At 44.2% G+C, this 20,532-nt stretch overlaps 1 protein-coding gene and 1 long non-coding RNA gene across 4 annotated transcripts in view; one reads left to right on the top strand and one right to left on the bottom strand.

Moving 5' to 3' along the window:
• Positions 1-339: 339 nt before the first annotated feature.
• LOC127387674 (uncharacterized) lies at positions 340-7,573 on the bottom strand. 3 transcript variants are annotated; one of them, XR_007890184.1, is made up of 4 exons: positions 6,913-7,573; positions 5,793-5,868; positions 4,332-4,473; positions 340-2,638 (listed from the first exon to the last, which is right to left on the bottom strand). It is a non-coding gene; the product is annotated as an uncharacterized LOC127387674 (long non-coding RNA). The 3 variants fall into 3 exon arrangements; XR_007890183.1 differs by having other exon boundaries at positions 340-819; XR_007890185.1 differs by having other exon boundaries at positions 340-819; positions 4,336-4,473.
• The window catches only part of PAQR9 (progestin and adipoQ receptor family member 9), a 26,360-nt gene continuing 13,385 nt past the window's right edge, over positions 7,558-20,532 (top strand). The window contains exon 1 of the mRNA XM_051626355.1: positions 7,558-9,317. Within this exon, the coding sequence (XP_051482315.1) occupies positions 7,811-9,073 (1,263 nt within the window). The 5' untranslated portion in view covers positions 7,558-7,810 and the 3' untranslated portion in view covers positions 9,074-9,317. The remainder of the gene's footprint in view (positions 9,318-20,532) is intronic.

The following is a 20,532-nucleotide window of genomic DNA, read 5'->3' as shown; positions in this document are numbered from 1 at the left end:
GGGGCGCTCCGGCAGGGGGTGACACCGGCGGGCGGCGGCTCCCGGCTCAGCCCTGGGCAAGCCCGGCGCGGGGGCCGTGCGGTACGTTTTGTACCGCCTAACGCGTGCAAGAGAGAGAAACAGCAAAATCGTAATAAATAATAATTCTCTAGATGGAAATTGCCTTATACTGCACTCGAATAAGTGGTTGGTCAGACAGCGCTGCTGCTGCAACTAAGAAAAAGGTGAGGTAGACAGAGAAGGCAGAAATACGCGTTTCTCCCTGTTCTTCAAGCCTTGTTCCACCGTTTGCCAAACAACCATGCAAAATGTTTCTGGTAATGGATTGGCAGCTACGGATCAAGAGGTATCAGATGTTTATTGAGCTTCTTTCAGCAATAAGCAATTACAGCAACAAGCATTTGCTATACCTACAGCTGACACTGTACCTCACCATCTAGGGTCTCACCTTTTGGAGGATGGCTCTCCATTCCTGCAACCACCTGCACAGCTTTCTGTGGGCAGCCCAAGGCTTTGCACACGTTTTAAGTGGAATGGAGGGAAGGAGGGAGAAATAAAACCCAGCTCTTGACAGCAGGATCTGGGGACAATTCCATCAGTCTTTTTTAGGACTTGCTGATCTCCAGACTCGCCCATAGAGGAGCCCTTACACAGGAAGGAATGGTGCTGGCCAAGGATCTTTAGAGATGGATCAGGCAGGATCTTATTGCTTCAGAATCCAAGTGCTTCTCTTCCCCCATCTTTCTCATTGTTTTCTTGAGAACCACTTCACCAGTTTGCAGAGGCACAGGATTAGTGTCAGCAATGACCTGCTTTTGGCTATAATTTTTTAAACATGGTATTGGAAACAGGTGCAGGAATGAGTTGGAAGCAAACAAGCTGGGAAACACGTACTGGATAGAAGGGGTACTTAGGGCTGCATGAGGAGACACTAGATGCTGCTCAGCTGTCCTGGGACTGCATTAATAAACAGACTGACACTTCCGGATAAAAAGCAAACATCTAGCTGAAGAGGAATGTGCCCTTGGATGCTCGAGTTTTGGGGCCACTGATGTTTAGAAAAATTGTGCTCCATTTGGCCTCAATCCCTTTATTTAATCCACCTCATTAATCCTTTTTAATTATCCACCTCATTGTTTAAATCCTCTGCTTACTGCTCAGCCTCTACCCTCTTTTGTATTCATAAACCACACCAAATTAAGACCATCATGAGCAAGAGCGTGCTGTGAAAAATAGGAAAGATAGAGTTTCAAAGGTCATCTCTAAAGATATTTTTTCAGAATGAACTGTACTCCTGAATCTGAGCTATTTATAACACACTGGAATAGTACAGTAGTACTTGTGTACTGTTAGTGAATGACAACACATGTCAGGGTCTTGGGCTTAATGGGAGACAAAGGGGAGGGATGAAAGAGGGAAGGAAAGAAAGCGGCAAGATGCAGAAATGTGTGGAGAATTAATGCTGGAAAGTAGGCTAATAATAATATTGAAAAGGAAATATCAGACATTTTTCAACATTGGTTGCAGGCTGGGAGCTGTTTATGAACTGTTGTTACGGTGACAGATATAATTAGGCAATATATTAGGGAAAATAATGAATTACCATAAATAATTAACAGTAAGCTACATTAAGTAAACCACACGCTGTAGTGTGTTACTCTTGTTTCTGGCTGTTTTTCCTGACTTTCAGAGGGGATCTCTCCCTTGCTCTCACCCCAGGCCACAGTACAGCTGAACTGCTGCAATCCTTTTGGCAGAGGTAGGTGTGAGGGAAGGAGAGAGGAAGGATTTAAAGTGCTGTGGAAGTTCCCTACTCTGTAGCAAAGGAAGCATGTTTGAGGGCACAAGGTGGGCAGACCAGGAGTAGGACAGAAGTGGAGCTGCTGGGGGTACAGGCTGTGTGTGTTGTTTCCACTGCTTAGGCAGCAGTCTTCCAGCTTCTTTTCCCTTATTCCACCTTTCATCTCCTCCCACCTCTGAGACAGAAAATCACTAGGCAAGGATTCTCAAAATAGGGAGATGCAGACTCCCCCGTGTGCTGGTGTGTTGCTAGGAAGCTGTGGGTCTGCAGCACAGGAGGAGAGCGGGACAGAGACAAGAGGCAGGCAGCAGGCACAGCCGGAGCACAGCCAGCCTGGGCTGCTGGGAGCCACTGGACTGAGGTGCTGTAGCAGGGACCCCCAGAATAACAAAAAAGAGCCAGAGATAGTGGTTGGTAGAGGGCAGTGTGGCTCCGAGGTTCCCAGCAGCCTGGACTTGTTGCTACTGCTGTCTGGTCTCTGTCTCCTGGCTGGAGCAGTCTCTGTGTTGCTCCATCTCTCGGCGCTGGTGCCCTTCCATCTCTCAGCTGTGTGTCCTGCTCTAGTCCTACCATCCAGCAGCCACTTTCCCTTATCAGGGAACCCGAGTTCTTTCTCCCCCTGGAACTTTTCAAGCAGTGAGGCCCATTACGCAAACCAGTCACAGGGGCAACATCTGACTTGTACTGTCTGGCTGAGAAAGGTCAGTAATTTGCAGTGTATTTTCCAGACATTTGTGCCAGCATCAAATGAAGGCTTAGTTCCAAAAGTTCTCCTGCAGCTTCTTGTCAGAGCAAATTAGCTTACATGGCTGGAATCCAGGTGTGCAAATTTATCAGCTGTTTAAAAGCATGGTAGTTCAAGATGAGTGCAACAGCAATCTTTCCTTTGTTCCTACCAAGAGTCCCTCCTTTCAGCTTACTAACAGTGAGCAGCAATTTGCACTCTAGAGAACATTCTCACTCAGCACATACAAACAAACCAATATCCTTAGCCACACACTTTGTAAGTCAGGGTTCAGTCCTGCAACCCTTGCAAAGGACAAGTATTTTGCTCTTGCTGTGAGATCCTAGTAGGTGGGAAACTAACTTCACTGTAATACTTTTCAGATTTGCTGCTGTCCAGAAAAACACAAATTCTACCTCTAATCTTTCAAAAACAACTTAAAAAACACAAAAACCAAATATTCAGATAAATTTTCTTAAAATGGGAAGTGTTTTCTCCCAGTTTGCTGCGTTTGGAGTTTTTTCAGATAATTTCAGATTGGTTTTATTGCTGGTTTTTAAAGCGTAAAGAACACAAACCTGAAAATACTCAACTTGAAGGTAAAAAGGGCAGAAAATTGGAAGCTCCTGGTGAGAGGTTAAAATGAACACTGCTATGCAACCATGATGGTGTCAGTTATTGTAATTCCTTTTACCTTATCTGTTTTTTCTGACCTCCAAGTGAGGCTTTAAAATACAGGTATCACCTTCACTTCTATTTATCTATTGAGGAACTACATTTGTAAAGTATAATTGTCCCTTATTAGTTACTCAAGAAGCATAAAATGATGCAAGGATTCCTGTTTATCCTGTCTGAAAAATATAGTGGGGTGGGATCTCTGAAAGCAAGTTAATCTCTTCAATATAAGATCAAAACACTGTGCCTACTCAATTATTACAAAAGATATAAAAGATTATAATTGCTGCAACAGGAAGTTACCCATCAAGAAATTAATTTCATGAGATTGATACACACTTAAGAAAGGATTAAAAAAAAAAATAGAAGGAACATGTTTGTTTGTCTGTGTATCTGTTAAGATACTCTCCCGTAACAACTGCAAGCGTGACCTACATTAGAAAAAGATGAGGCTAAAGGCTCTGTTAAACACCAATTCTTCTTAAATAAATAGAGCCAAATCCTACCCTCACTCAGTGAAGGTTCAGATGTCATAACAGAATAAAATTTACTAAAGAGATTTTAGTGAAGAAGGATAAAAATCCAGAGAAAACAAAGTGGTTAAACATTTTCTCTCAGATAAAACATCTTATTACAAAAGAAAATGGTAAAATCTATCTTGAAGGTCAAAATCTAGAAAGGAAAATAACTTAAAGAGAGAGACAGAGTTGTATAGTAAAGGATTATGTCAAGTAAGAGCTCTTAATATCGATGCTTGCCAGTGTGAGTGGGTTAAAATTGGGTGAGGCTGAAGGTGTATCTTCAAAAGCATTTTAAATCTTCCAACCACCACTACTGCTTGTTGACGAGAGGACTTTCTCTTTAGTAATAAATTAATTTCTTTACTCACTTAGAAAGGCAATGGGTAACAGGAGGGCTAAGTAAAACCTCCTCCCTAGTGCTGAGCTTGTTAGTGCAAAAGATGAAATAACCTTTCCCTCCCAACTCCCCCTAACTAAAAGCTATACTTCCATTAGGAAGGGCTGGAGAAGTTTAGAGTATCTTAAAGGGTTTCTGATATTTCAGACAAAAGGATACCTTCTGAAAGGACTTCAACAATTAATAAAACAGAAGTATAATACAGAAACATACCCACTTTTGGTATTTTTGGCACATCTTTTTCTTTGAGACTTCAGCCAACACTGATTAACATTATCTTCCATTACTTGCCCCACTAGGCAGCTCCTTTATCAGTGTTTTAAGAGTCTTCTCAACGGTTATTTGCAGAGATAGCCTGCAGAAAATTCTACACGTTAGAAGAAACCCTGGTAAATGCTGACTATGCCCTTCTAAATATAAACTCTGGTTTAGAGAAATGCACTGAAGCCTCTTCATGCACTACATTACGTGGACTCCTCTCTGTGACCTGCAAATGCCCTGATTTTCCCTTGCCTACCACATAATAGTCATGTAATACTGTCGTTCATGGACTACATATGAGTAAGAGGCTATTTTGAGGTTGTAAGTGCTTTAAATTGTAAGAATCCCAGTTCACTATTCCACAGCTGGCTTGGGAACAGAATAATTAACTCAATGTAAGATGTATGCAGTTGTCTTTATGAAAGCCCAATCTGTCCTCAGAGACCATTCTCCCTTGTGAGGAGGCAACCTTGGAAAAAGCAAAAGAACCAGATCGTTAGTAATGAGTTTCATTAATGTGGCTAATGAAGCTACATTGCTGTCACTTGGCAATTATGTGAACTGTAATCTTTAGAAGCTCTGAGATCTCTGTGCCACTTCCTGGCCAGAAAAGGAGTAACCAAGTCACAGAGTGGTCAAAGTTGGAAGGGACCTCTGGAGATCATCAAGTTCAACTGCCCTTCCCAGGTTATGTGTGTGTGACATCAGCAGAGCACCTGGGACAAGTCAAAGCTGGATTGCCACACTAAGGCAGAGAAAAGATAATTTATATTCATTTTACACTCCTTATATTAATCCACACCACAATGTTAACAGGTAAACCCACAAGGGACAAGGCAAACAAAAACTAGATAGCTGCCTTGGGCTAGTGCATCCTCCAGAGGAGCCAGTGTGTACAAGTCTCTCAAGTGATTCTTGGGTCTACAAAACAGAAACTCTCCATCCCCCAAAATATTCATTTAAGACATATTACAGGAAGACATCAACAGCAGGGAGAAATTTCCAGACATTTCTCTTTTTTGCAGTGTATCTCCACCAATACCTAGCCAGTCCAGTGGCCACCAGAGGTGTGTCAGTCTTGGACCACAATCAAACCCCACCTGCTCCTCCCAGCCAAGGTTGCCCTCCATAAAAACAAAAACCCAGTGGGTGTCTCTCCCAGGAAGCCAGGTGACACCTCAGTACTCCCCGAGGCAAGAGGGCTGAATGCCTCCCACATTCCTGAAAGTTTGGGGATTGTAGGAAAGTCAAAACGTGTCAAACAAGCCCTGCTGCCTCTGCAAGGCCAACAGTTCCCAATCAGTGACCAATGCTGTTGTTTGTTAGACACCATCTGTTGCAACAGCTGCTGGTGGCTTTCCAACAGGCTCAGATCTAAAACCAGATTGCTCCCAGTCAACCACCTCTCCTTACCTAACCTTGTCAAGGGAGGCTGAAGGTCACAGTCCCTTTGGTCCTCTTCCCTAGGGCCTGCAATGGCACTCTCCACCTTAAATGGAAGTATCACATAGGGATTAGGAGAAACAATCAATCACAGAGCCCTACTTAGGAGTGCCTATATGGGTGGTGTGGTGTGGTAAGGTGGGAGCAAGGCAGGGGAGGAGGAGGTATCTTCTAACAGCCCCCTCACTGCCAGGTGCATCTACAGCCAAGCAGCAAACAGTCCAGCATTCAGCCTGTCTCTTATTCAGGATGGCCTCTCTAGTGCAGAGCAGCCCCATGAGAATCCAGACCTCTACCAGAGGCTGAGCAGCTTTCATTTAGTCCCAAAGAGCCTTTCCTCTCCTTAAATCACACATGGCAGAGGCCACAGCGAGTGGGGCTGGACTCACGCCCGGTGCAGCTGAGGCTCAACACAGGCAGATTACACTGAGCCCCCTGTCAGTCACTCTTCCAGGAGTGTCCAGTTGGCATGTCCCTGCATGCCACCAGTCACCCCCACCTACCCTTCTGCCCTCTGAAACACGTGGGCATCAGAGCACGCTAGGTCCATTATGTAAAAAATAGGTCTTAGTTTAATATTTTACTCCCCTTCCTTGGCTTTTCAGCACTGTTCAGTCATGTTTATTTGTCTAGCAGGACTCCTGTGTAATTTTTATAAAGATTATAAGCAGTGTCACCAGTCTGCCCTACTTTTGACAGTTCAGTAAAATCAATATTTTTACTATAATTAAAAATGCATTTTAAATCACCTTCAGCAACACATTTTTACTATATTTTTGTGCGCCAATTTTTAAAACCATATGTTTGATTAATCCTTGTTCAGAAGATTTTGCATGTTGTCACGATTCACTACTGAATGGAAGATTTTTATAAAAATCTTTGGGCAGTGTCCTAATTCCACTGGACCTCAGTTTACACCATATGACCATATATATAAATCTGAATATCAGCATGTAATACAGACATTTGGAAACCCAGAGCTATGAGATATTTAAGACCATCTGAAAACAAACAAAAAGGGAAACACGTGGGAACAGCAGAGAGCAATTCCTTACTCAGGCTCCTACCTGTGCCTGCAATGGTTACTTACCTTTCTGCACTGCCTTCTATTTACTTCAGACGTCTTAAGGCACAGTTAACACGTGTACGCTGCTTTTCCCCGTATTTTTGTATTTGGATTATATAACTGTGCTGCTTGCATAACTGCTACGCTGGTAAATGTAGATTTGTCCAACTCAGAGCAGCTACTGGCAGCCCACCACCGAGTCCCCCTCCCAGCCTCCCACCCCGCATGGAGCATGGAGCTGAGGTGGGTACCAGGTGGGTGCCCGATGTGTCAGTGCGACATACACCCCTCGCAGCCTGGCCGGGAATCTTCAGCTTAAAATAAGGTTTGCACTCATTGCATGAGAGAATGTCACCAAGGAAGCCAGGTTTCAGGCGGCCTCGCTGAAGCGCACACGGCGGGAACGCATCCAGCTACCCCAGATGTCCCTGTCTGGGGTATCTCCGAGCTCCGTCCCGCCTGCTGGGCATCTCCCGACCCCGCGGGGTCAGCCGGGTGCCGGGGTCTCCCCCACCCCTTTTTTGTGCTTTTGTGCCAAGCCGCCCTCGTGGGAAGGGCCCCGTGCACTGGCAGGGGGTCTGCTGGGGTCTCCCCGTGCCAGCTGTTCCTACCCCCGGGAGCGACCGAGAGGGGCCCTGAGGGGCCCGCACTGCCCGGGCCCGCCGCACACCTCGCTGCGGGGCGGCTCGGCCGGGGCTGCCGCGGGGCTCTCCCGGGCCCGGCCCCGCGCTGCGGCCGCATCAATCATTAACGGCGGCTCGGGTGTCCAGCACCTCCCTCCCCGGGAAACCCTACCCGGAGCGGCGGGGGCGTCTCTCCCCGCTCGCCGGGAGCGCTGGATGCGCCGCCGGTTTCCAGTTACCGCGATGCCGGGCGGCGGGGCGGGAGGAGCCGCGGCGGTGCCGCCACTGCCCCTGCTGCAATGAGTGATGCTGCCGGGGGCGGCGGAGGAGGAGAAGCGCAGAGCCACCGCGGCTCCTCCGCCCGCGGCTGCGGGAGCAGCGCCTCTACCTCGCCCGGGCGGCGGGGCGCGGTGGCGGCCGGAGGGCCCGGGGCTGGCAGGGGCGGCAGCAGGAGCACCAGGAGCAGCAGCACCAGCAGCAGCACCAGCAGCAGCAGCATGCCGGCGGGCGAGGGGGACAAGGAGGAGGCGACGGCGCCTCCTCGCCCCGCCGCCTTGCTGCGGTGGGACGAGGTGCCCGAGGACTTCGTGGAGTGCTTCATCCTCTCGGGCTACCGGCGGCTACACTGCTCGGCGCAGGAGTGCCTGGCCTCGGTGCTGCAGCCCACCAACGAGACCCTCAACTTCTGGACCCACTTCATCCCGCTGCTGCTCTTCCTCAGCCGCTTCGGGCGGCTGCTGCTGCTGCGGGGCGCCGGGGACGTGCCCTTCCACCACCCGGCCCTGCTGCCCCTCTGGTGCTACGCCTCGGGGGTGCTGCTCACCTTCGCTATGAGCTGCACAGCCCACCTCTTCAGCTGCCTCTCCCCGCGCCTCCGCGCCGCCTTCTTCTACCTGGACTATGCCTCCATCAGCTACTACGGCTTCGCCAGCACCGTGGCCTACTCCTACTACCTGCTGCCAGGGCTGAGCCTGCTGGACGCCAGTGCCATGAGCCACTACGTGCAGCAGCAGCTGGGCTGGCAGCTGGACTGCAGCCTGCCCATCGCGGCCTACCGCGCCCTGGTGCTGCCCGTGGCCCTGGCGCTGGCCGTCACCTGCACGGCCGCCTGCTGCCGCAGCCGCGCCGCCTGCTGCGCCTACCCCTTCGCCGTGCGCACCTTCGTCTTCGCCATGCCGCTGAGCATGGCCTGCCCCATCATGCTGGAGAGCCTGTTCTTTGACCTGCGCACCCGCAACCCCACGCTCTTCGTCTACTTCTACCGGCGCTACTTCTGGCTGCTGGTGGCCGCCTTCTTCAACGTCAGCAAAATCCCTGAGCGGATCCAGCCAGGGCTCTTCGACATCGTGGGGCACAGCCACCAGCTTTTCCACATCTTCACCTTCCTCAGCATCTATGACCAGGTGCACTACGTGGAGGATGGGCTCGCTGAATTCCTCAAGGCACCTCTGGCTGCCCCCACCTACTTAGGTACAGTGGGGTATATGCTGCTCCTCATGCTCTGCCTGGCCGTGGTTGTCAGGAGGTTCCTCAACGTCACAGACCTCTGCAAGCAGGACTAGTTGGGACAGCAACCATCACACCAGCAGCCCTTGGGCTGGAGACCCTCAGGCCGATGATCTTCAGACCGGTGATCCTCAGACTGGCCCCACCATGTCCTGAAGATGCTGTGAAACCTGGGGGAAACGCACCTGTGGAAGAGCCACGTCCCTTTTGCGAAGGGTTGCCAGAGAAAATGACCCTGGTGGAACTGCTCGTGGTCTTTAAACTACTAGGTTACCAGGGGAAGCAAGCAAACGCTTACTGGTATGTTGCTGCTTAGAGTATAAGCTGAAATAATTTATCTCTGCTACTAGGAAGAATGCATGAACTGTGAATGCCACTTACTAATTTCATAACAATTAGGTTTAAACTAGCTCGGTATATACATATATATTTATATATCTAGCTATATATTTATTAGCTACATATATGTGTATATATATATACACCTGAAGACACTTGTGCAATGATTACTCATAGACTTTTAATCAACTCCTGTGTGAAATTTCCTAGCAGATTTTGCACTGACATTTATCTTCCTCTGTGATACTGTAACAGGCCTTTGCAGCCACATACTGGATTTTAAATGCAAACAAATCGATACCTATCTATAGTTTCTGAGGTCTTGCATTCTTTTCAGCCAGGGAAGAATATGTGGAATGGAGAGAGGAAAAACAGCTGTGAATTATTATGGAACTGCCAGTTGATGGAGAGACTTTAATTAGACAGGCAGTGAGTGGATGGTGTAGCCACTCAGATATTAAAATAAAATAGAGGGATATGTAAAACAATTGAACCAGAAGGGGGTCAAACTAGTTTGGAGCAGGGACGAGGGGAGAAGAAGGGCACTGCATAATGGCATGGCTCTTCCCCCAGCCCGTCAGGAACATCTGTTGTGTTATGGGTGTTGCTAAGGGGCCCTTTTATCTTCCCTGGTAAATCACTCCCAAATCAGCCCTTTAGAGTCAAAGTCAGATGCCAGACTTTGTATAAGCCCCTGCTAAGCTCAGTGGGAGCTCTGCGGATGTAAAGGGAGTAACTGATGCATGAGATCTCATTCTGGATCTTTTTAAGAATTATGTGAAACTGATTACTTCTGCTCTTTAACTAGAGCACTCTGTCAGATTTACCAGCCTAAAATGAGTTTCAGAAAAAGGTACTGCTGAATCTGAGTTCAAGACCCAAAATCTAGCTATACAAATGCTGGATACAGGCACTTTCTTATCATTCCCCACCTTTTCCTATTCTGATTAGTTGTGGCTACAGCTGGGTGTTTTGAAGTTCTTGGGGGGCTTCAAAGACAAGAATGATAAGATACTTTCCAAAGCAGTACCTTCTCACAGCCACCCTGGTATTATCTTTCTCACACAACACACAACTATATAAAGGCTGAACTTATTCTTTATGTAAAGAGACGTTTTTTGTAAACTATGTTCAGATTTTAAACAGATGCATTTTGATTTTATCTGACAGAACAAGTATGCAATAATATTACACAAGGGGGTTACAATTTGAAGTTCATGTGAGAAACTACTTGTTTACCCTATTTTCAAAAAGAGAGGTGGTACTTCCTTTAGGAAATGCTGGTGTTGTACTGCACAATAGCATAGTGACTCTTTAACTCAGCCTCTTTGCCCCTGTTGTGGAAATACATTTGTGCTTGGATCTTTCCCATTTTCATGTACATGGCATCCAAACCCCAAGAAAATGTTTTCAGTGCAGTCCCATAGTCTTCTGTAAGACAAAGCCCCCTTTGTTTATAGTGGGAATATAGGAAGGACTATAGCTAGGGATTATGAAGTCAAATCCTTAATACAGGTCAGAATAATCACTGAAACCAATAATTGATATATCCTGAACCAATGTCAGTTTTGTGAAAATGTCCCTATGAAAGTGCATAAGCTAGAAGAAAATTATACCCGGTTCATTTTATCTTTTATCTCAACCCACTTTAACTATAATGGTTTGGATCTTTTAGATTCCCAATGAATGATTACAATGGCCTAACAAAAAATATGTATTCTTTGCCAGCCACAGTTCTGTTAGTCTATGATTTGTGGTAGGGTCACATGGAGTCTTTTAAAGAGATTGGCTAGAATTTTCTGAAACAGCAGTTCCCAAACTGTGGCCTCTTGAGTTGTCACTGATGGGCCATAAAAAACAGCATGGCCCTTTGTGGCTGTCTGTGTTCCATTTTCATTTGCCAACCTGCATTAAAAGAAAATGAAAACTACACAAAGTAATTTTCATGTTCCCTGTTTTCATTAACTTTTGTCAAAAATATGCCATTGCTTTATTTGGTTGCCAATAAAGCAGAAAATTATCTACACCATTGGGAGTGGAGGCTGGTTCACAACACTGTCATGCTCTGAAATGTGCTTTATATTGTGGAAAAAACCCTGAAAACTCACAATAGAAAGCAAATGGATCAAGACCTGCTATTATGGCATCTTATGGATTTCCACAACTGCAAAAAGAGGCCAAAATCTTTGAGATGTGCTGTATTCAAGTTAAAATAATAGAGGCGTAGGAGTTAAAGCTCAATGACTCATCCAAGTTTCAAAACTAATTATGTAGAAAGGGTTTGCCTGGGAGATGCCACTAGCATGTCCAACCAGCAATTAAAAACTAAGAAATAAATTTAAAAGGCCAGGGACAGCAGATCTCAGCACTAGAAGACAGCTCAGAAACAAGCAACAGTAAAAGCCAAATGGAAAAAAGGCTTTTCAAGCATATTGTATAATTACTTATATTTGTGCTTGTCAGTCACAATATAGAGGACGTCTCAAGAGGCAATGTCAAAAAAAAGCTGTTGCTAACTTGTAAAAATACATTTGATATTTGCAGTCAGGCCACACAGGGTCGTCTATATATATCTCAACGACAGATAACAGTATAAAGGTTGGATTGCAACCAACTGCAATTTTACTGGAATCCTATTGCTGTTACCAGAGTTGCCTGTGAGCCCCAGTCACACTGCAGATTTGCTACCTGGCTCTGATATTAAGAATATTGCTTCATTTAAAAGTTTCCATTGGCAAAAGGTTAAGGCACATGTATGGACCTAAGCCCTTCCTGGAATTACTTGCAGATGCTGGTTTCGAGTACTGCTCTCTGAGCCACTGTATGAATCAGGAGTGAATGGGTACAGGGAGATGTGTTTAGATTTTAGGAGCTCTAATTAATGTATGTTTGTTCATTTGTCTATCTGTTTAAAATGTGGCTACAAATTAAAAATGTTGCAATAAGTGTGGAGAATACCTAGGGAAATGGTACCTGAGTGTCTGTGTTTATTCAGCGAAGGACATGCATGTAGACAATTGCTCCGTTTGCCATGTCGAATTGCCAGTCTCCCTAAATATGGACAGAACAAAAACAAGTTAAAGAGGTTTAAAGTGGAACAAGACATCTATATTTATAGTGCTTGAATATGCTCACGTAGAAGCGAACGTCACCATTTGCATGGCTTGTAAGGGAGTGGGATCTTTTTAGTGTGAAAGCACACTTGGCTGAATGTCTGTAAGCATGTCCAGAGCTTAGACAGGAAGTCTAACCTGAAGACTAGATGCATAAGGACATCCTAGAAAACAAACTTTTTTGCATAAGTACCTGTCATAATGTTTTTTATTGCCTGGATACCTGCCATAAGGTCTACACTGTGAATTCCACAGCTCACCTTTAAAACCAAAAAGGCCTTTGGGGCCTTTTGTGGTAGAATCTGTCTGGGGACTGGGGACAAGGTAAGGACTGGAGCACAAGGGGGTGGCCTGAAAATGCCTATATGTCTTTCTGTCTTTGACTGATGTTCCTGTGCCAATGTGAACTGACTGTTGATGGGGCCATATCCCCGAGTGTTGGTGGCATGGACACCCCCCTTTGCAATCAGCACATGCCTAGAACTTCAGTCTACACATTGGCACATATTCAATGAGCCCAGCTTCTGGGCACTTCCAAGTCACCTGTCAGCTTCAAGCTCAGCTTCCTGTAAGATTGACATACCTGGTCCGTAGTAACTATCCCATGTCCTGGGGCGACACATTATTTCTTCTTCTGCAGTGTCTTCTGACTGTCACTACCCAGGATATCTGCTTCATTAGCAAGACTGGAGTCTGCAGTCTGGAAACAAAGGGAAAGGTTTCATCTGCATTCTGCACTTGTAGAAATTTAGCAGTTAAAAGTAGAAACGCGTCGGTTTTGCTAAATGATAGTTTCGCTTAGTTGTCCAAGTATAGTGCTTTTTATTTATTTGGCTACTATGCTAGGTTTTTGTCAACAGTGCACCTGCAGAAAATGACAGTATGAAAGTTTTACTTCATGTTTAAGTAAATTCTCTGAGGCAGCACATTCATAAAGTATTATTGCACTTAACTCAGTTGATTACCATCCACATGCCTTACAGAAGCAAATCATACATGTAGTAATTGCCCAGATTATACTGTTTTTCATTGCCTATGAAATTGAAAATCACCAAGTGGCTGGTAACAAGGTCAGGAGTCAGTCACTCCTGGGTTGTCCCTGCTTTGCCACTGCCTGTTCTGTAATCTAGGGTAAGTTGGTTAAACTGTGTTCATTTTGAATGAATTTAATTCATGTACAATACTGGAATTGTACCAGGGTTGAATTTGGCCCTCCGTGTCTCAGTTTCCACATCTGTAAGATGGGGAGAATATACCTTACCTACCTCGCAGGGTTGCTCTGAAGACTAGCTAATGTTTGTAAAGCACTTAAAAATGCAAATACCCTCCTAGGTGCTAAGAAGAAATACTACTGAACTCCGGCAGAGAGAATGTTCTATTTTTCTGTAGCTCCTCAATTCCCAGGGAGAGGGACATGAATGTTTCTAGATTATGAGTTCTTGGGACAAACCCTCATTATTGCCATACTCCTAGGAGGTTCACATCCTGTGTCCTCTGGAGCTGATGGCAAAATCTCCACTGGCTTCAGGCAAGGGGCAATCAAGACCTAAGTAGCAGTTATCAGGCTGACTAAATGCTTACGGGTTGGGAGTAAAGAAAATACATACGTGGGTTATGTACTCTTCAGAAATTCTCATTGGTGACGTGTACTGAGGCTGGCATGAGGCCTCGTTGTGCATTTAGCCATGGACTGTATTCCAGTTACTGTGAAACAATAGAGCAAGATTTCCTATCTGTGTCAGTAAGACTATGATTATGTCTCAATTGCTATTGGGAATTTCAACCTACTTCAAGCTACTTCTTATCAGAGTAAAAAGACCTTAAATAAATAAAGCTTTTAAATAAACATTTGTAATCATTTGGAACATAAAGTTATATTGATCAAACAAACAATGTTCTCTTTTCCCCTCCAATTCCCCAAAACCAACAACATGGAGTCAGTCCTACTGATGAGTGAAAACTGAACATGCATCTTCTTATCACATATGTGTACTCTTCCTTTGCTGGGAGCCCTGACTCATCATCCTGCTAACTCACTCTGTCCTTCTGGAAGGACTGACATAAACAGCAGCACTGAGTAGAGGACAATATTTTTAAAGAGCTTTTCTAACTGGCAACAGTAGTGGGAAGAAAAAAAAGAAAAAAAAAAGACATCAAAGGGTTTCAGTGGTTCATTAAGTCAAAGCCTCTGCTGCTAGAAATTCACCCTGTCCCAATATATTCCTAGCTTCTGTTAGACACCTGTAAGTCAGGGCTACACAACCAACACCCAACTTACAGCTGAGACTTTATCCTCTTCTCCTCAGATGAGATGCAAGATACTGAGGAAGTGGCACATGCACTGAAAGACGCAGACCTCCATTCAAGATGTTGTCTTGGAGCTGGGTGTGAAATAGTAAAATTGTTTTCACAGCTTGCTTAGACAGATGCTGCTTCAGTCCACTGAATTCAGTGATAAATTCATGACCAAGTCAAAGGAAGCAGGCTTTTGCTTTGAGCTCCCTGTAAGGAAACATCACCAGCAGACTTCTGCTTTCAGGGCAACTGCTTCCCAGGCCATACTCAGAACACAGAGGATTCTGAAGTAGGGCTTTGCTATTTCATGTGAATGCCTTAGGATTTGTGGTGTAGCTGCAGGTTAATAGTATGGAGAAACAGTTAATAGAAAGTCAATTCTGTTTGCTAGACAGTCAAGCACGCATTAGTAAGAGGTATCATATTTAAGGGTCTGTGCATGCAATGAACAAAAAGTGTTAATTTTGTTTGGTTCTGTTGGAAAGTTTTGAAAATTTACTCTTTGTACACTTTTGGATGCTGACTACTGTATATGTAATGACTATGCATTTTTAGCAAAAAAAAAAAGTGTGAGCTATAAATAAAGTTGATTCTGAGTACATTTTTGCAGAAATGTATTTATAAAGTTTTTTTTATTACTTAATAGAAGTTACTGTGACACCTGTAGGATCAGAAATGCATTGAATGTAGTTATCTTCAAGCAGATGTTGTTAGCATAAGTACAGGAACTTCCAATTCTTATATAGTGCTGTTGGTATTTCAGAAAACACTATACCACAGTAAAAATATTGTTGCCATTTTATTGCCTTTTATATTTTAAAACAATAAAATAGCATCATTGGCTGTTTAGTTCTCCAATATCTATGCTAGCTAATTGATGACAGGCATCCCAGTTACATTAAAATTAATACATATAAGGATATCAATGTTCTGCCTACAGTGCTCACTGAAAAATCATGAAATTGGTAGGAACAGCTATGTCAAGAATCGCAGCAAAATATTGACTACAGATCAAAAAGGTCTATTTGACATCAAACAAAGCCTCCCATTTGGCAGACTAGGAATGTTCCAAGTGGCAGAATATTGTTTTCAGCCCAAGTCAGGACCGCACCAAAAAGCACTCAATGAACTGCAATTACAGAAAGCATCTGCCTTAAGCATTGTGTGTCAAAATGCAGCAGGACACAACGTAGCCCAACATAATTGCAAGCACCTCCTGATAATTTTAAAAGGCTGAACACAATGGGAAACTGTAAGATTTCTAGCTGAGGTTTCTAGAATTCCTTCAAAAGTTCTAGAAGTCTTCAGAGTTCTTATTTGCAGAGTTTGTACATCCTATTTGAAATACGGTAATGGCTTCAAGTATTTGATTAGCCCAGCAAAAAATATCCATTGTCACTTTAAAAACACATGCTTCAAAAGACTACATCCTGCAAATAAACAAGTGCTTCAAAAGGCTGCATCCTGCTGTTATCATTTAAGGCCTTTCATAATGTTATCAGTAGGCTCTGGACCTGACTGCTGGTCATCAACATGGCTCATCACAAAACGGATGGAGCCAGTGAGGATGGCAAAATACTGAGCAGAATGGAAAGCAACAGAAGTCACTGCTAAGACAGATAATTTATTGAGGTTAGTACCTCAGCCTTCAGCTGAGATGGCTCCATCATTGTTCCAATAACCAACTGGAACTCTGAAGGCAATCTACATTTCGTTACCATGATATCGCTCCTCTGACAAATGGCCCTAAAAGTCAGGACAGCATGTTTGTGGACGAACAAAGGGGCATCTGATACACAGCCTTAACCTTCAGATTTGATTCTGTCACTGTAGGATAATGTATGGTTAGTAGAATCTATGAGAGGAGATGAAAATAATTAAAAATTTAAAAGCTGGTAAAAATGAAAAGCAAATCAGTATTAATGCTAAGGCCAAATCTTGGTTTCAGTACTGAGAGCCTCCAGGGCAGACACTAGAGATGCACTCTTCTGCAGCAGAAAGCCTTCTATTACAAGGCAGATTTCTTATCAAGGGTGGCAGTACACTTCTGTTTGTAGGAAGCTGGAAATATTTCTCCTGCCAGGGAGCACAGCCTTTGGGTATATGATATATGCTTTACCGGAGAATGTCAGCAACAACATCACACAATATTTTTGGAGAGTAAACAATTTTATAGAGTTCTCTAATTTGAGTCTCTCCTGCCCCCAAGATCAAATCCTTTTGTGTCCCTCCTGATGAAATATGAACATACAGTTTTCCTTCATTTTTTGTTTAAAGTATACTTCTCATCTATTATCCTCTGTTTGCTGGGAAGCATCTATTCTCTGCCACTCTCCCCTGTGTCCTGAAGAATTGGGCAATGCCACTTGTACAAGAAGAAAAACCTTGATTTTTCCCTCTTTATATCCTGGGCTCTCTGCATCCGCAGCCCTGGGGCTATGGAATTCAATCACTGGCACACAGTAGTGTCCCAAAATCACAGTTTTTCTTTTTAGCAGCACTTGGAAAGACCTCTATGAAATGTCAATGAGGTGGATAACAAGCAGCAGTATCTGAAGCACTCAGAAATAATATAAATAATGAGCAAAAGGTAAACAGGTCCCTGGAGCAGCTTCCCTGATACCTTTTGTACACAAAGGCATTCACTTATTATCCCCAATTTAGCAAAGCTCATAAGCACATGCTTCAATATGAATATACATTTATCTTTGTTCATTCACAGAGCTGAACTCGTGTTTAAGTGTGCTATAGAAGCAGAGCCCTAATGAGCAGACAGTGCCAGGGAAATGCTGCCAGCAAGAGTCTGGCACAGCAAATTCTGCCATTCAGCCCAAAGGCAGTGTCTTACACTCCAACATCCAAGACTCACATTCTCTCCTCTGCTTTAGTCCTTTAAAGCATTCTCCTTTTAGACCATTGTATGAAATATTTTAATATGAAACAAAGAGCAAAGTACATATGTAAAAGCTAGAAATGCACCAACTTAGTAATTAAATAAAAGGTGCAAGTTTTCCAACATGTTGCAATAACAAAATATTATTTCTTGTAGCCTGGTAGAAAATCATAGCCTGGAGTAAGCAAGTTTGGAACAGTAATTAGGCTCACTGAACACTAAAAAAAATACATTTTCTAGCCAATCTGGTTAAAAATAATGTTATTTATGTATTATATAGACTGAAAGATTACAGAAGCCAAATATTAAAATTACCTTTTTCCCCAGCAAAAGAGCATGTTCCTTCAAACTATAAGTATTCCGCTCCAACAGAAGCATGCCATATCCTATATTTTCATGCACGGATACACTGTGGACAACAAAAAATAATTTGACTTAACTGATTTCAGTGAAATATAGGGAAAGGAAGGTATACAAGAGTGGAAAACCTGCTCAAATGCAATATTCAGGTTGTATAATTAAGATCACGTAAAGTAATGGCTAATTCAGCAGCCCTAATGCCTCAGAGTAAGTATACAGCCAGTGTATGTAGGGATCTGCTTTTACTGAGATGACCAGTAATCCAAAGGATACAGTGCATTGATGTAATGAACAGAAAATAGTACCTACCTCCATAACAATTAAGCTGTGATGAGTATATTCCTGTATTTAGACATAAGGGTGAATTGCTTCCATGGTAAATGTGTTCAGACAGCAACATTTATTAAAAAGTTGGTAGTGCCCTACATACTTTGGTTGAGGTCTCAAGCTGTTACTGACAAGACATTTTAGAAATCTTCCTTACTAAAGGTAGGGGGGCAAAGAAAAAAATTTCATCAAGCTGAAAGGATTTGTTGATTTTGACTTCGCTGGCAGACTTGTTAGATTTGCACAAAGCAAATGAACTGGTGGACTTACAAGTATTACCAAATGGAGCAATCACTGCGTTCTCTTCTGGAAGTCACAGTGACTTTCTCCAAGCAGAGTTACTGAACACCCACCATGTGGCCATCTCACCTTTACAGCAGCTGTGGCTCAGAGTGCAATCCCTCTGTGGAAAGTACTGGGTGTTCACCCAGCACTATCAAATGCAGTTTATTGATGCTTTTAAATTGCCCCAAGGAATGCTATTCATTAGCCACATATGCACATACAGTTAAGAAATATTTATGATTTTCAGGCTCTGGAAGTGTCATGATTTCTAGCTTCAGTGAGAGGGCAGCATTGCCAGTTAAGTCTCAGACATGAGTGACTTCCAGCTTGTAACTCGACATAAGCACTCTTTGTTTCAAAAGCCATTTCAGTCACCCAATATCTCATGAATGAAAAAATCTGCAACAAACAGGCTGGTAAATGAAGTCTCTAAGGCGAAAACTTCCCATGTGTACTATAATAGATTAGCAGTATCAAGGCTCCCTTCACGAGTGATTCATGAGCTAAAAACAAGCAACAGATTCAATTCTCCTCCCTTTGCATTTTGCCTGGAAGGCATAATCAGGCTGGAGAATAATTCTGGCTGGTAAAAAGCCTCTGTTCCTACTTATTCCTCAAGCACATTGCTTCAGTACCGGCACAGAGGATGCAACAGGAATGCAGAGTGGCACAGCAGATCTCCACTATGCTGCACCAGTCCATATGGGGCACATAGCCCCTGATGATCCTGCTGGGGTTGATCCCACACACGAGTCAAAGCAGCCTGAGAACCAGGCAGTTACAGCCCTGCCTGCCTGCTGTGCCAAGTGAACCTCAGAATAAAGAGATTCAGGCCTGCTGTTCAGAAGAAAGTTTTGCAACATTAGTCTGTGCCCAGCAGACCTGTGTAGGACACGGAGGTCAACCAGCAGGAGTTTCCTAGACAAGGCTTGGTCTTACTCAGTTTTAAGAAAACTAACCTCGATTTTCAAGCTCAGCTACTTGCACTCTCAGAGTTTGATTGAATCCTCAAATTTTATCAGCCTGAAATGAAAAAAAAAAGACAAAATAAAGTACTGACATAGACTGAAAACTTATCAGCTAATTCAGACTTTTTTTTCCCATCTGCCCCAGTGAAGGCACAGACCTGAACAGTAGCTTAGTGGGGTGTGTAGATCAAAGGAAGGGTAGTGCAGCACAGTGTCTGTTTTGGAAGAGGCTGGCTGCAGTGGTTCTTGGAAGGCAGCCCGGTGCCGGGTCTGGCGGGGTCTGGGCAGCAGAGCCGCCAGGAGGAGCGCGCAGACCGCTCCGGAGTGCGGCCCCAGCACAGCCCCTGGGAAGCTGTGTGGCTCCAGCAAGGACACATTTTTTCCATCGTTGGGAACCGCTGTATTTCTGCTTTGCAGCGCACAGAGGGAGCAGAGCAGCGCTGACCAGGCACCCCCGCCCACAGCCCTGTTTTCCCTGGACGCTGCAGAGCCGGGTGGAAGCGCTGCCCTTCTGGCTCCTCTGCGCTGGGCACCTCTTCTGCCCCAGGGATTACTTGGAAGGGATGCCCCATCCTGATGGTCTTGCAAAAATAACGCCTTAGAGGCAGCTGCTTGCTGATATAATCCCATATGAAAAGAAAAACTGTTTTGGAGGGGATGACGCTGCCCTTTTAGGCATTCCTGGAACTTAGGCCGGGTGTGAGTCAGTCAGAGCAAGAGCGTACGTCTTGCCGTGTTAGCTTTTTATTTAAACATATTGACTAAAATAAGTTCATTTGTTCTGTTTACCATATACATACCACAGTAGATACAGATTAACATACCTATTAGATTTACATATCAGTTTAAAAGTAACGTGTGCTAAACAAGCAAAGGAACAAAACAGGCCATAGGTCAAAAATTTTTCTGAAAGTATCCCCTTTTGCAGAATTTCA

This window comes from Apus apus, chromosome 8 (assembly GCF_020740795.1).
Source record: "Apus apus isolate bApuApu2 chromosome 8, bApuApu2.pri.cur, whole genome shotgun sequence".
NCBI lineage: Eukaryota > Metazoa > Chordata > Aves > Apodiformes > Apodidae > Apus > Apus apus.
Note: the sequence above shows the minus strand (reverse complement) of the source record. Positions and strands in the feature narration are given on the sequence as shown.